Raw genomic sequence first — 14687 nt, 5'->3', positions numbered from 1 at the left:
ATGTGAAGACCAGCACAATTATTTCCTTGGTAGTGCAATGTTTCGTAATACCCCTTCAATTCAAGAGTTACCTACAAGTGGTTTTTAATTACCAAATTTTGTTTATCCTTTTGTTTTAAATTTCTAAATTTTTTTTTTTTGCATTTTGGCCAAAGGAAATACTCTACAATTTTCTACTGTGGCTAGTTTCACATAATAAAGCATGCTCAAATAGTGTGCAGGGTTTTAGAAAGTAAAGCTGAATAAATACCAGTAACCCTTTGAAAGAGTAGAAACTAAAAGAAAACTCAACTTCCTTTACGAACATTTCATGGACTAAGTCAAAATTTTGTGTCACCTTGGAAGAGCAAATATAGTTAAAATGTCTATATAACCCATGAAATCTACACATTTCATGCAATCCCTATCAAAATACCAATAGCAGAACGCTTGAGTGGCTCAGTGGTTGAGCATCTGCCTTCAGCTCAGGGCATAATCCCAGGATCCGGGATTGAGTTCCACATAGGTCTCCCTGCAGAGAGCCTGCTTCTCCCTCTGCCTATGTCTCTGCCTCTTTCTCTCTGTCTTTCATGAATAAACAAATAAATCTTTTAAAAAAAAGCCAATAGCATTTTTCATAGAACTAAAGCAAATAATCCTAAAATTTGTGTAGAACCACAAAAGACCTCAAATAGCCAAAGCAATTTTGAAAAACAAAAGCTGGAGACATCATAATTCTGGACTTCAAGTTATATTACAAAGCCGTAGTGATCAAAACACTACGGTACTGGCACAAAAACAGACACACAGATCAATGGAACAGAATAGAAAACCAAGAAATAAACCCACAATTATATGGTCAATTTATCTTGGACAAAGCAGGAAAGAATATGCAGTGGGAAAAAGAAAGTCTCTTTCAACAAATGGTGTTGGGAAGACAGCTACATGCAAGAGAATGAAACTGAACCACTTTCTTAGATCAGTCACAAAAATAAATTCTAAATGGACTAAAGACCTAAATGTGAGACCTGAAACCATAAAAAATCCTAGAAGAGAGCACAGGCAGAAATGTCTGACATTACCCGCAGCAACATCTTTCTAGATATGTCTCCCGAGGCAAGGGAAATAAAAGCAAAAATAAGCTATTAGGACTACATCATAATAAAAAGCTTCTGCACAGGGAAGGAAACAATCAATGAACTGAAAGCAACCGACTGAATGGGAGAAGATATTTGCAAAAAACTTAGGTGATACAAGGTTAGCATCCAAAATATATAAAGAACTTAGGCAAATCAACACCAAAAAAAAAAAACCAAAATAATCCAACTAAAAAATGGGCAGACGACATCAACAGACATTTCTCCAAAGACATACAAGAAGGCCAACATACACATGAAGAGATGCACAACATCACTCATCATCAGGGAAATACAAATCAAAACTACAATGGGGTATTAGCTCACACCTGTTAGAATGGCTAAAATCAAAACCACAAGGAACAAGTGTTTGGTGAGGAAGTGAAGAAAAAGGAATCCTCTTGCACTGTTTGTTGGTGGGAATACAAACTGGTATAGACACTCTGAAAAACAGTATGAAGGTTCCTCAAAAAGTTAAAAATAGAACTATCCTACAATCTAGGAATCCCACTGCTGCCATTTACCCCAAAATACAAAAACACTAATTCAAAGTGATAAATGCACCCCCTATGTTTATAACAGCATTATTTACAATAGCCAAATCACAAAGGCAGCCCAAGAGTACATCAACAGACTAATGGATAAAGAAGATGTGATATATATACACAATGGAATATTATTCAGTCATAAAAAGAAATAAAGGGAACCCTGGGTGGCTCAGTGGTTTGGCGCCTGCCTTTGGCCCAGGGCGCGATCCTCGAGTCCCGGGATTGAGTCCCGTATCAGGCTCCCAGCATGGAGCCTGCTTCTCCCTCTGCTTGTGTCTCTGCCTCTCTCTTTCTCTCTATGTCTATCATGAATAAATAAATAAATCTTTTTAAAAAATAAATAAAATATTGCCATCTGCAAAGATATGGCTGGAACTAGAATGCATAATGCTATGCAAAATAAGTTAGTCAGACCAAACACCGTATGATCTTACTCATATGTGGAATTTAAGAAACAAAACAAGCAAAGGTGACCCAAAAAAGGGAGAGAGGGGAAGACAAATCAAGAAGCCAACTCTTAACTAAAGAGAACAAACTGATGGTCATCAGAGGCAAGATGAGTGAGGGGATGGGTGAAATAGGTGATGGGGACAAAGGAGGGCATTTTTGATGAGCAACAGTGTCATATGGAATTGCTGAATCACTATATTGTACACCTGAAGCTAATGTAACACTGTATGTTAATGATACTGGAATTAAAATTTAAAAATAGCCCCCTCCCCTAAAAAAACACCGAAGTTGTGTCTTCTACTAAGCGATCTGTGCTTAGCTCATCTTTATATTCTCAACCCCTACCACAGTGAGTAGCAGGCATACAATAAATTCTTGATCAATGACAGAATAACATATTACAAAACTACCCAGGACTCATAAAATTATTTCTTCGTTAAAAAAAAAAAATAAGGGGCAGCCCTGGTGGCGCAGCGGTTTAGTACCGCCTACAGCCTGGGGTATGATCCTGGAGACCCAGGATCGAGTCCCACGTCGGGCTCCCTGCATGGAGCCTGCTTCTCCCTTTGCCTGTGTCTCTGCCTCTCTCTCTCTCTCTCTCTCTCTCTCTCTCAAATAAATAAATAAATAAAACATTAAAAAAAATAGGAATAGGAACACCTGGGTGGCTCAGGGGTTGAGCGTCTGTCTGTCTTTGGCTCAGGGTGTGATCCCAGGGTTCCAGGATTGAGTCCCGCATTGGGCTACCTGTGAGGAGCCTGCTTCTCCCTCTGTGTTTCTGCCTCTCTCTCTGTCTCTCATGAATAAATAAATAAAATCTTTTTTTTAAAAAAAGGAACAAAAGGAATATTAAGAAAAATATTTTGTTACAGGTTGGCAACTCTATACAAAGTTAAACTGTCACTGGATTTTCCATCTTCTAGCTCCCAGTCCAATATCCAATTCACCATGCCACCTCTATGGACTAAAGGGAAACTTGAAGACTGGAAGTGACCTGGAAATAGCTTCTCTCTTCACCAAACTCCTATCACGTGTTCTTATTATCACTCTAATGGAATCACTGACTCTTGTTATAATATTTTGTGTTACATAAGACACAACTTATCTCCCTTACCAGACCCTGAGCAATCAGAGGGCAAGGAGGGTCTGACATTTCTGTACATTCTCCTCATCACACTTCATAGCTTTTGTTCTTTCTCATTTGTATTTCTCTATACATATTGAATCAATTAACAAGTGAATGACTATGTGCTTTACTCTGTATCCTTAAACAACTTATGAAGCTGAAAGTAAATTAAAATGATCATGAGTAGCCTTGACATTAAATAGAAAAACAGGTCTAAAATGTCAGTCAAACAAAAGGAGTCTGTGAGAAAGAGTAGTCCAGCTGAGTCTGTAAGACAGTGGAAATCCTTTCCTATGACTCACTCAGCTATCAGATTGGCACAAGGTCCTTCTTCTACCCCAAAATCTCAAAGGCACCTGTGTGGTTCCGTGTGCCCAAATCCTGTTGCTTCCAGGTTATGGTGAATCAGATGCTTCATCTATTAAACCTATGATTATCCTATGAGAGACTGATGATTTTAAATTTGAACATTGGTAGAAGAAATGATAATCAGGAGGGATTAAAAATCTACTCTTCTCTTCCTTTCTACCAACCACCAAGAGTGTGCCAGAAAGGGTGGGGGTGGAGAGCTTACTTTGAGCAGCCAAGTGAGAACTGAGTCACGATATGGAACAAATTTATTCTTGTTTTTGCCAGCACTCTGATCTGCTAGGGCTGAGATAACCAGACCGAGGGTTGTGAGGGACCTGCATGGTGCAACAAACCGGAATAATCATAAAAAACTGAGTATATCAAATGTCACATTTTCACACAAAAACTGAACACTGAGATGTACGTGCATGAAAACAGCACTGTTGTCAGCATTTTACTGCTCAGCTTAAAAACACGTAAGCTCTAAAAGCTGATATCCTTCAAATGCTACTGCAAGCAGTAAAACTGCTTAGCTCAATTACTTTTTTCCATTTTTGTAAACAGCAACATGAGCTGTAAACCTTTAGGTTAAGATAAAGACACAAACATCACATATCTTTAAGAGAAGCCACAAACATAATACAATTAATTAAAACTTAGTACAAGGCAAAAACATTTGCATATATGTGTGTGTGTGAGGTATCTATATATATCATATATATCTATACATGTATCATACATAATATCATACATATATGCATATCACCACTCAATAATAATAGCATAGCGTCTGGATGATAATTTATGATCTCCAGTTGGTTACTCTGGTTATGTGTCTTTTTGGATTTCTGCCCACAAGGAGCTAATAATTTAGCTTTGAGATAGAAAATGTAACTATATGAAGAAATTGGTACACAAAACACTACCTTCTAAAACGCTAGCTTCTTGGTGTAAATAAGCACCACAACAGTCATACAAGGGAAAGCCCAATGTGGCTAGGACACAAATTGATGTTGGTTTGACAGTGACACCCAGGTTGAGATCAACATTTGGACTGTGATAGACAATTACCTTGGTTGTTTTCCATAGTTTAGACCAGTGGTTCTCAATTGGAGCAGCTGGCAAGGCCCCCAGAGAGGTTTCCATAGTCACAACTGGGGGTGGGCAGGTACTACCGCCATCTAGTGGGTAAGGCCAGGGATCCAACTAAACATCCTACAGTATACAACAACAGCCCCTGGGACAAGGAATTACCTAGCCCCAGATCTCAATAGAGCTGCCACTGAGAAACCTCTGACTTGACTGTGCTCCTTAGTCCCATCAGGCATCTCAAAAAAACAAAACATGCTCTGGTCCATTAAAAATAATAAAATAGGGATCCCTGGGTGGCGCAGAGGTTTGGCGCCTGCCTTTGGCCCAGGGCGCGATCCTGGAGACCTGGGATCGAATCCCACATCAGGCTCCCGGTGCATGGAGCCTGCTTCTCCCTCTGCCTGTGTCTCTGCCTCTCTCTCTCTCACTGTGTGCCTATCATAAATTAAAAATAATAATAATAATAATAAAATATATATATATATATGGAAAAAATTCTCAATTGTTTTTTCATTATAGCCTCAATCATTCCAGAATCTTATTCTTTTAATAACCACAGAAGTTCCCCCAGTTGGCTCTTAAATCCATAAAGTAATAAAAGCAAGCTTCTGGAAAACTTACTTGTTAATGTTGCTACCCTCCTTCAACCTGTCCCCCGCAGCTCCAGTCTTTGTTGCTCGCTCACTGCCTGCTAAATCAACCAAGCTCAGTTTGCCCACTTTCTCTCCAGATGTCTGCAAAGTAAATCAACAAGTACAAATCAACAGTTAAAGAATATAGTAAGTCCTACATCTCTACTGAATAAGCTTATTGTCTAATCCTTAATTAAAACATTATTTACTGTTATTTCAAAACTAGTTCATTCTGCTATAAAACAGTCTAAGAAGGGGCGCTTGGGTGGCTCAGTTGATGAAGGCAGCCAACTCCTGGTTTTGGCTCAGGTCATTATCTTGGGGTCCTGGGATCGAGCCCTGAGTCAGGCCCACACTCAGTGGGGAGTCTGCTTGTTTCCCTCTCTCTCTGCCCCATCCCTGTTCGCACATGCGAGCACTCTCTCTCCAAAATAAGTAAATCTTTAAAAAAAAAAAAGCAGTATAAGAAAACTATATGGTCTAGTGGTAGATACATCCCAAATTATACACAACTCTACTAATCCAGGTAAGAGTGAAAGTTATCCCAGAAAAATAGCGCCCTTCAAAATGGGACATTTTGAAGGGAACCCAGTAAAATTTTCATGGAGAATTATATAAAAGCACTTACAAAATATAAATTTTAATATAAGACTGCTTCAAATTTCAAAATATTTACCAATAACCCTAAGAGAAAATATTTGCAATTCTTATTGGTAGAAAAAAATTAATATTTTACAAATATGACCTCTTAAAAACTCAACCTTTTCTTACATTTTTCATATTATTTATATATAGTAATTCCCTTATTTCATAGTTTCAGGTATTAAATTTACATATTTTTCTAGTTATTATATATACACATATATACTGATTATTTCCTTTTATCAAAAGTATTCTGTAATGTAATCACACACATAACATATTTTATACTTCAGCAACAATACAAGAAATGTGAGAAAGCAATGCCCAAATCTATAGACTGGATCATTTCTTAAAACTTTTAATATATATATTTATATTTACTTCCATAAATAAACATGTTGCTAACAAAAGGATATTCAGCTTCCCAACTCAAAAGTATTTTTGGTTAAAAAAATCAGTATGTTTTTTGTTCTATGCTGAAAAGGAAATAGAAAACAAAGAACTTTTTGTTGTTGCACTAGTCTTGCTGGGATGGTAAAAAAAGAAAACTATGCTTTCAGCAAATGAAAATCTTGCCAAAATATAGCATTTTGCCAGCATGATTATTTTAGCTTCTGGTATTTGAAACCAATTTGCTGGGGGGTAGGCGTCATAATAAAATACGCAAATATTCACATAAAAAGTAGGAAAAAAACAAGAGAGGTTTTCAGTGCGGTAGGAGCATATACATCTCTGGCTCTGTTTACTCTTCATAATTTTCAAAACCAAATACTCAAAAAAATCATTCTACAAATCTACTAATTTTATAATACAATTTCCCCAGTATAGTTTGTTCCTTCTAATACTTAACTATTTAGCAGAAGGTAACATTTAAAAAGAATCTCTACTAAATCAGCTAGAGTTAACATTAACTTATACAGCTAGCCATCCAAGTTTAAAGCTCAAAAAATGCTGTGGCAAAGACTGTGAACCATCAGCATGTTTAACTTCTGTTTCACCTTCCTTTAGTTGGACAGGGTGGAACTGAAAACTATATTTCTCAGACTCCCTTGCAGCCAGAGTTCAGGATGTGACTTGGGTTCTGTCAAGCAGATATACTTGCTTCAGATTTGGAAAGCAGAAACAAGGTAGAGGTCATCCCTTTGGCCTATCTTGGCTTTTTTCTGCTGGAGAGCAGGATCATGAAAATATGGGGTTTTCTACAAATGTCTCAGCTTACATTCTCCAGCTTCCAGGTCACTAAGAGGCAGCTTTACTGACTCTTATGTCCTTGACCACAGCTATTAGGCAGACCTGGAACTCACAGCTCTAGTGGTGGCCTCAGAGGTAGTACCATTCTTGGATGAAATCTACATTGTTATTCCTAGAGATTCAGCCTAGAATCCATTCGTCCTCAGGTATTCTAACAACTCTGTAATCACCCAATCCCTCCATTAAATCCCCCTCTCTTAACCTACAGTGGCTTCTGTGTCTTGCTGAGTCCTAACTGATAACCAGTCTGGCTAGGACTTTAAGTCATCTAACACTTGAAAGGAATGGAATATGATAAATCATGATCCACTTTAGAAATATTAAAAAAAAAGAAAAGGTCAAGCAAGTGAATACCTACCCCAGACTTCACATCGTATAAAGTATGTGTAAGGGTGATTTTGAAGACCGCATGGGATCGACTGCTCTCCTCATTCATGTTGGTGGCAGCAACTGTACGAGACTTGTTACCCTCAGACATCAAAGACTCAATATCCTAAGTAGAAACAAGTCACAGACACACATCTCTTTATCTGTCAAATAAATATCAAAACCCTGCTATCCTATCAAATGCATTACAAGCTTCACTACTCAGTCAACCACATTTGGAGTTTACAAATTTACACTTTGTTTTTCAATGAACATTAAGCCCCACAGAATATGATAGCCAATACTGTCTCTGAAAACTCAAAACACATTTATTTTCTGTAGGTGCCAAATAAAGTAGCAGAATCAGAGAGAATTAGAAGGTTTAGAAGCCACATTTGACCCATAAGATGGACAAATACAGCATGCCAACCATTATCTAATATAAAAATTTCAAAATATTTATTTTCTTTAATGACAATAGACGACAACTGTTAAATTAGATTATACGAATAAACAATAAACAAAAGTAACTGTAACCCCTTCGTGCAAGCATAGCACTGTGTCACCACGTTGGTATGTATTATACCAGATCTGTTTCTGAAAACAGAATATCAAGAAACTAATTTTCTACACAGATTTACTACTTCGTGGCCATTACTGGTAAAAAAGAGATAGCATGATGCACCTGAAAGATCATGAGATGGGATCTTCATTTTTTTTTAATGTTATAAGCTCTAAAAATAGTTACTTAACCAAATTGAATTTTAGTTTCAAAAATAACAATACAGAGCTATAATATAATCTACCTTAGAAGGATTTTAATGAGAAACTAGAAAGATGGTATGTATGAAAGAGTAGACTAGTTGCCTCCTCTTACCCTGTCTCATTTTCTTTCTAGTAAAAGAACCCAGAGCTGAGCACCCTGCCATGGAACTAGATTACATTTCCCAGATGCCTTTGCAACTCAGTCTGGCCATAGGACTAAGTTTTAGTGAAACTGGGACTTCTTAAAGGGAATAGTTATGCTCTCACACCTTGGTTCTAAGCGCTAAGATCCTCACCTATGAGAACAAGGGCTTTACCACAGAGCTGGCTCTATGTAGAGAGCTGGAAGGAATCTAGGTCCCCAACAGTATCTTTGGAGTCACTGTATCAGCCCTCTCACCATTCATTCTTTCATTCACTCATTTGTTCACTTAAATATATACTAAAGTCACCTATTACCATGCCAGGTACATTTTGAATACTGAGAATAATGAACAAAATATATAATAATTCATGTTGCAAAGAACTTAGATTCTATTATTTTTTTCATATTTTCCTATTATTTGCAGCCAACACAACCCTGACTCATATATGAAAAACTTTAAAAATCATAATTTTCTAGGGCAGCCCGGGTGGCTCAGCAGTTTAGCACCACCTTCAGCCCAGGGCCTGATCCTGGAGACCTGGGATCGAGTCCCACATCAGACTCCCTGCATGGAGCCTGCTTCTCCCTTTGCCTGTGTCTCTGCCTCTCTCTCTCCTTGTGTCTCTCATGAATAAATAAATTTTTTTAAAAAATCATAATCTTCTATTTTGCTGTATCAATGAAAAAGAATAATGTTTAAACAGCATAACATCTATAAGCATCTTGAGGAGATGGACCATCTCATTCACTTTTTATGTTCTCAGCACCTAACACAATGTCTGGCACATGACAGGTGTTCAACAGATGTTTACCAAACAAAGTAACAAATGTTTATTACTAAATGAAGTATCATTGACCAAATGATACAAATGATAAATGAACAAAATACAAATGGACGTACCTGTTAACATGGTCAAGACTATAAAACTAATTTCCATTTTAAAATTTTGGGACAAAGAGGCTTAGTGAGATAGATGATCCAGAGTCATACAAGAGTCACACAAGAGGATTAAGTGTCACCAGATCAACATTCTCTGAGTCTTAATTCAATGTATATTACATCACAGCATCTCATTCCACCCCCACTTCCCCAACACGCAAAGCCTGATGGATCCACACAAAGCAGAACTGTAAGTTTGGAAATGAAGAGAATAAAAGGCCGATGAGTGATCCTCTCAAGTTAGCAGACTTGGAATTCCAACTACCCAATTCATATATTTTATTTCATTATATCAACGAAATAATAAACAACTTCATTGTTTTATGCACTTCTAGGGACAAAAAATGCTGCCATTTATAATTTTAAGATGCAATTATAAGGAATATCACAATTTTAGAGCTCATAAAATATGAAAAAATGTGCATTTCACAATAGATGAATAGGTATGTTTTCCAAATGTGTACACCTTTTCTCAAAATTAAACTGTCATAATAGCCGTATATAGTTTTTTAAGACTTTTGTATAAAGTAGCTCATTAAGTAATGCTACTGTAATATTTTTTAATTTCAAGAAAAATAATCATCACAAATTAAACAAGAAATAATTTGCTATAGTGAATGTAAACAGTTTACATAAAGGATGTTATTACCTTGTAGCTTGTGACAGCCAATTTAGAGAGTCCATCGACATAGGGTCCCAAAACATTGTGCTCTCTGACTTTTAACGTTTGACGACTTCTGCTCATTAAAAAGAAAGAATTTTAAAACAATAACCTGTTTTTAAAAGGACTCAATCGTGCTCCATAAAAATATGTAGTGAACTCAACAAAGATCCCAAGTAAAAAGAACCAATTAACTTGATCTAAGAAGAATATAAACCAAAATTTAAAATCTTGACTGGTAAGAAAAACTTCATAATGTGATAAAATATCACATCACTCAAAAGGGTACACTGTGGGATGTCTATTTACTACCACAAAGAATGCAGAGTCAAATAAATACAATCAATCTACTTGTCATTTCACAGAATGTGGTACAAAGAACAGAGAAACTCAAGAAATGTTAACTGTGCAAGAAAGAAAACCCAGACCAATTTCAATCACAAATAAAGACAGACTGAATTTAATAATGATTTAAAAATATAACATTAGGCTGATCCCAGGGCTACTGGGTTGTTTTAACATTGGAAAAAGATTCATGCCCTTTACCATACTATACTAATAGACTAAATGGGGGGGAGGGGGCACATAATCATTTCAATAAATGCAGTGAAAAGGATTCAATAGAGTTAAGTACTTATTTGTGGTTAAAAAACAAATACCGCTTAGAAACAAAGAACTAATAAACCCAGCAAGGAGCATCTGTCAAAAGCCTAGAATATACAGTATGCTTAATTATATCAACCAAAAAACATTAAGAAAATTCATCGATGATTGCATGGAATATACATTCTATCTCAAAAAAGCTCTGTAAAAATATAACATTACAATAAAAAAAGAATATTTGTTGATAGTGAGAGTGATTCTTATTTTATGAGCTTATTTTCTAATGATCTAGAATCCTCTAGTACTCTAGGATCAGCCACCAAAAACTTCATTTACTACTATAAAACTGTACATGAAGTAAATATGGAACAAATATTTGATTTAAGTCTCATCTCAGGATATGCCGTATTATAACTTTAGCCTTTAATTTTTCCTTTTCTATTAAAGATAACGTATATTGTATTATCTTCTGGATAAAACAACATAATTACATCATTATTTACAGTGGATATGGAATTCATAAAATCTGTATTTAATTTAAAAAATTAACTTCTCTTTCTCTCCTTCTCCCTCTACCCCACTTTTTTTTTTAATTTTTTTTTCCTCTGCCCCACTTGTACACACGTCCTCTCTCACTTGCACTCTCTCTCTGACATACGTAAAGAAGTCTTAAAAAAACAACTAAGTTCTCTCAAATAGTCTTTCACTGAAAAAGGGATCACCTTTAGTTTTTAATCCATTCACTTTGACACTTTAGAAACACTGCAAAAATCCTCAAGAAACTCTCATGGAGGAGACAACAGTGGCAGCTAGCACTTATTGAGTAAATGTTCTAAGACCTCAGGTGTATCATCCCAGCCTATCTCCACAACAGCCCATTGTGGTATTATGTAATATTATCATCCTTGGTATAAATGAGGCCTAGAAAGTATAAGGAACTTGCTCCATAGATAACAATTAGAGGACCTGGACGCAGAGCTACGTGAACCCCAATCCCATGCTGTTAATTACTAGCTATACACAAGACAAGCATAACAAGAAATTACTAAAGGCTCTGGGCAAGTTATAGACAAAATTCAAGCAATTCCACACAAGTCCTATGGAATACAAAACACAGGAACGAAGTCAGCTAAGAATTTCTGGCAAGAGTAGGCCTGGGATCTCAAAGAAAGTGAAGCTTGGGGTTCCTGGGTGGCTTAGTCAGTTGAGTGTGTACCTTTGGCTCAGGTCATGATCTCAGGATCCTGAGATGGAGTCTCAAGTTGGGCATCCTACTCAGTGGGGAACTGCTTCTCCCTCTCCTTCTACCCCTTCTCCCCAGGCTTGTGCTCTCTCCCTCTCTCTCTCTCTCTCTCGTTCACTTTTTTCTCTCTCTCAAATAAATAAAATCTAGAAAGAAAGAAAGAAAGAAGAAAGAAGAAAGAAAGAAAGAAAGAAAGAAAGAAAGAAAGAAAGAAAGAAAGAAAGAAAGAAAGAAAGAAAGGAAGAAAAAGAAAGAAGAAAGAAAGAGAGAGAGATACTCTTCACAGAGGTGAAGGTGCAAGGACAAGTATTCATGGCAGAGTCAAGAAAAGTACAAGGACAGAATATTCAGCAAGATGTGGGTACCTAGGCTGTGACCTTCCCACCTCTGGCCTCCTTTTGTTCTCTGATTTGACTTTCCTGCTTGGTGCCCTCCAGCCACACTGGACAGTGAGGTCACTCTCCAAGCAAGTGATTTCTTACACCATGCTTTAGCACAATCTGTCCTCTATGCCTGGTTCTCACCTAACTTCTTAGTGGACAGACTCCTACTCAGCACAAAAAATCATTAAGCACCTTCTGTGGAATCTTCCCTTCTCCCCATTCCATCTTTGCTCTCAACTATTTTGTATAAGGCTCTTCCACAATTTAAAAGCATTATTACATTGTATTATGATTATTTGTTTCCAAAACTTTCATTCTGTCCATGCTATGAGATCTTCCTCTACAACCTGCATATTGCCTGGCACATAATGATGATCATTCAACAGATGTTAAGTTTTACAAAGGAACATTCAAGTGCTAACTGAATGTCACTGTGAAAGGCCTGAAGATCATCATCTTTGTCAAAGAAAACAGATATCAGTGAGGGGTTAACATGTTTTCTCTTGATTGAGCATCACTACAACGCCCTGCTTCTAAGACCACCTTTCTTTGATTGTCTTCTTCATCTAAATATAATTAAATGTCCCCTGTAAGTAACTCTGTACTTCCTGTAAAACCTCAGCTCACTTGGCTCTTTGACCTTACAAACACCATTCTTACATCCATAAGCCACAGGCTGTGGTTATTATCAGTTTCTCTCTCATCATAGTTGTACTTCCTTAAAATATGACTCAGAAAACTCTGTGCAATGGACAGATTTCCTCAGATACGTCTTATCTTCCTCATTAGGTTCAGTTATGACTGCAGAGTGAGAATAGCATTTTCTAAGGCTTTCTAATACTTTTGAACCACTTCTCTTTCAAAGTCTATGCCATAAAAGGAGACACACTTTCTCTCTGGGAATTTTTTAAATTAACTATCATGAAGTCCAGGTTTCAAATCTCTGATTATGCCTCTCCCTTACTTCATAGCCTGCAAAGAAAAAACAGCCAATTCCACCTGAAATTTCTTGGTCTTTTTTAAAAAAAGAAGAAGAAAGCCTTACTTGATTAAGAATACCAGTCTGATACTAAGTAACTTATTTTTCATTGCATAATTTTTTGTTTGTGATTCTGGATATATCTGAGGAAGGCAGTATGAGGCAAATATATGCATGTGACAACACTTCCCTGCCCCAACTCAGCCTTAAATGCAAAAGCCAGAACTGGCTGCAGGAAGCTGCTCAATGTGACTAAAAACAAAGTCACAAGGACAATAACTAGATAAACAGATAAAAGCACAGAGACAGTAACTAGATAAATAACTCTACCAGAGTTCAATATAAAAAATTTCACTTGAACCAATTTATAAGTCTGTATTAATCCACAACACTGTAACATTAGAGTTTCAAAGTCCTTTACCCTTTGGGATCAAGAAGATCTCTAACTTTTTCATTATAAATTTCCATATAGGACACTTCTACTTTAAAACTCTGCTCTTCATTTTCCTCTTTCTGAGTTCGTTCAAAAAGTCCACTACAAAGTCTTGGAATTAATCCAGGTTGGTCAGCTGTGCCCATCATGGTATAAGATTTTCCAGATCCTAAAAAAGTGGAAATCACAGTTATTACTGTCTCTGAGAAGTTTAAATACATAACCCTCTTTCCATTGCTCATAATAAATTACTAGCACTTAGCAAAATGCCCAAAATAAGAAATATACCCAAATAAAATGACAAAACTAATAAATATAGCAACTTTCCTACTACACATGTAAAATCTGAAGTAAACATCTTTTAGGAAGAAAATTAAAATTTTCTTTAACCATCTTTATACTTAAAAAAAAAAAAAAACCTAAAATAACTGAAAAACAATGAGGTCTGAGTAGCTTTCTAAAATTAACTAGGGAGATCCATATGATGAATACTACTCTGACTGCTCCTAGCCACTAATCATAGCACAAAAAATACACATTATCCCTATAGGCCCCAGAGCAAATTAACTTGCTACCCTTTGGCAACAGTGTAGAAACCAAAGAATAATCTTCTTTTTCCACTATAATATTATTTTCTCCATTGTACCAAAAATACATATTCATTAAAGAAAATTCAGAGAACATAGGAAAGTAGAAAGGAAAATACTAAATCACACATAGTCCTAACTTAAGTCTAACTCTTTTTCCTTCTTTAGAAGCAATGCTTTTATAAATGTATTTTTAATCATACAAATTGCTGCTTTTATCACTTGACACTCTATCAATGTCATAGTAACTAAAACTAAAACAGCACTTTTTAAGGACCAGGCTGTTTCTAGAAGTTTTCAATGATAAACTCATTGTGACAACCCTATAGGGAAGGCCTATACTTACCAACAGTTTACAGAAAAGGAAACTAAAGG

The 14687-nt window shown here is 36.4% G+C and overlaps 1 protein-coding gene across 1 annotated transcript in view; it reads right to left on the bottom strand.

Annotated features, from left to right (window-relative positions):
• KIF13B (kinesin family member 13B) overlaps positions 1-14687 on the bottom strand; it is a 200812-nt gene that overhangs the window by 114514 nt on the left and 71611 nt on the right. Inside the window, exons 6-10 of the mRNA XM_038573684.1 lie at positions 13714-13894; positions 10073-10160; positions 7566-7700; positions 5304-5416; positions 3814-3925 (exon numbers count right to left, since the gene is read on the bottom strand). Coding sequence (XP_038429612.1) covers positions 3814-3925; positions 5304-5416; positions 7566-7700; positions 10073-10160; positions 13714-13894 — 629 coding nt within the window. The remainder of the gene's footprint in view (positions 1-3813; positions 3926-5303; positions 5417-7565; positions 7701-10072; positions 10161-13713; positions 13895-14687) is intronic.

This window comes from Canis lupus, chromosome 25 (genome assembly GCF_011100685.1).
Source record: "Canis lupus familiaris isolate Mischka breed German Shepherd chromosome 25, alternate assembly UU_Cfam_GSD_1.0, whole genome shotgun sequence".
NCBI lineage: Eukaryota > Metazoa > Chordata > Mammalia > Carnivora > Canidae > Canis > Canis lupus.
Note: the sequence above shows the minus strand (reverse complement) of the source record. Positions and strands in the feature narration are given on the sequence as shown.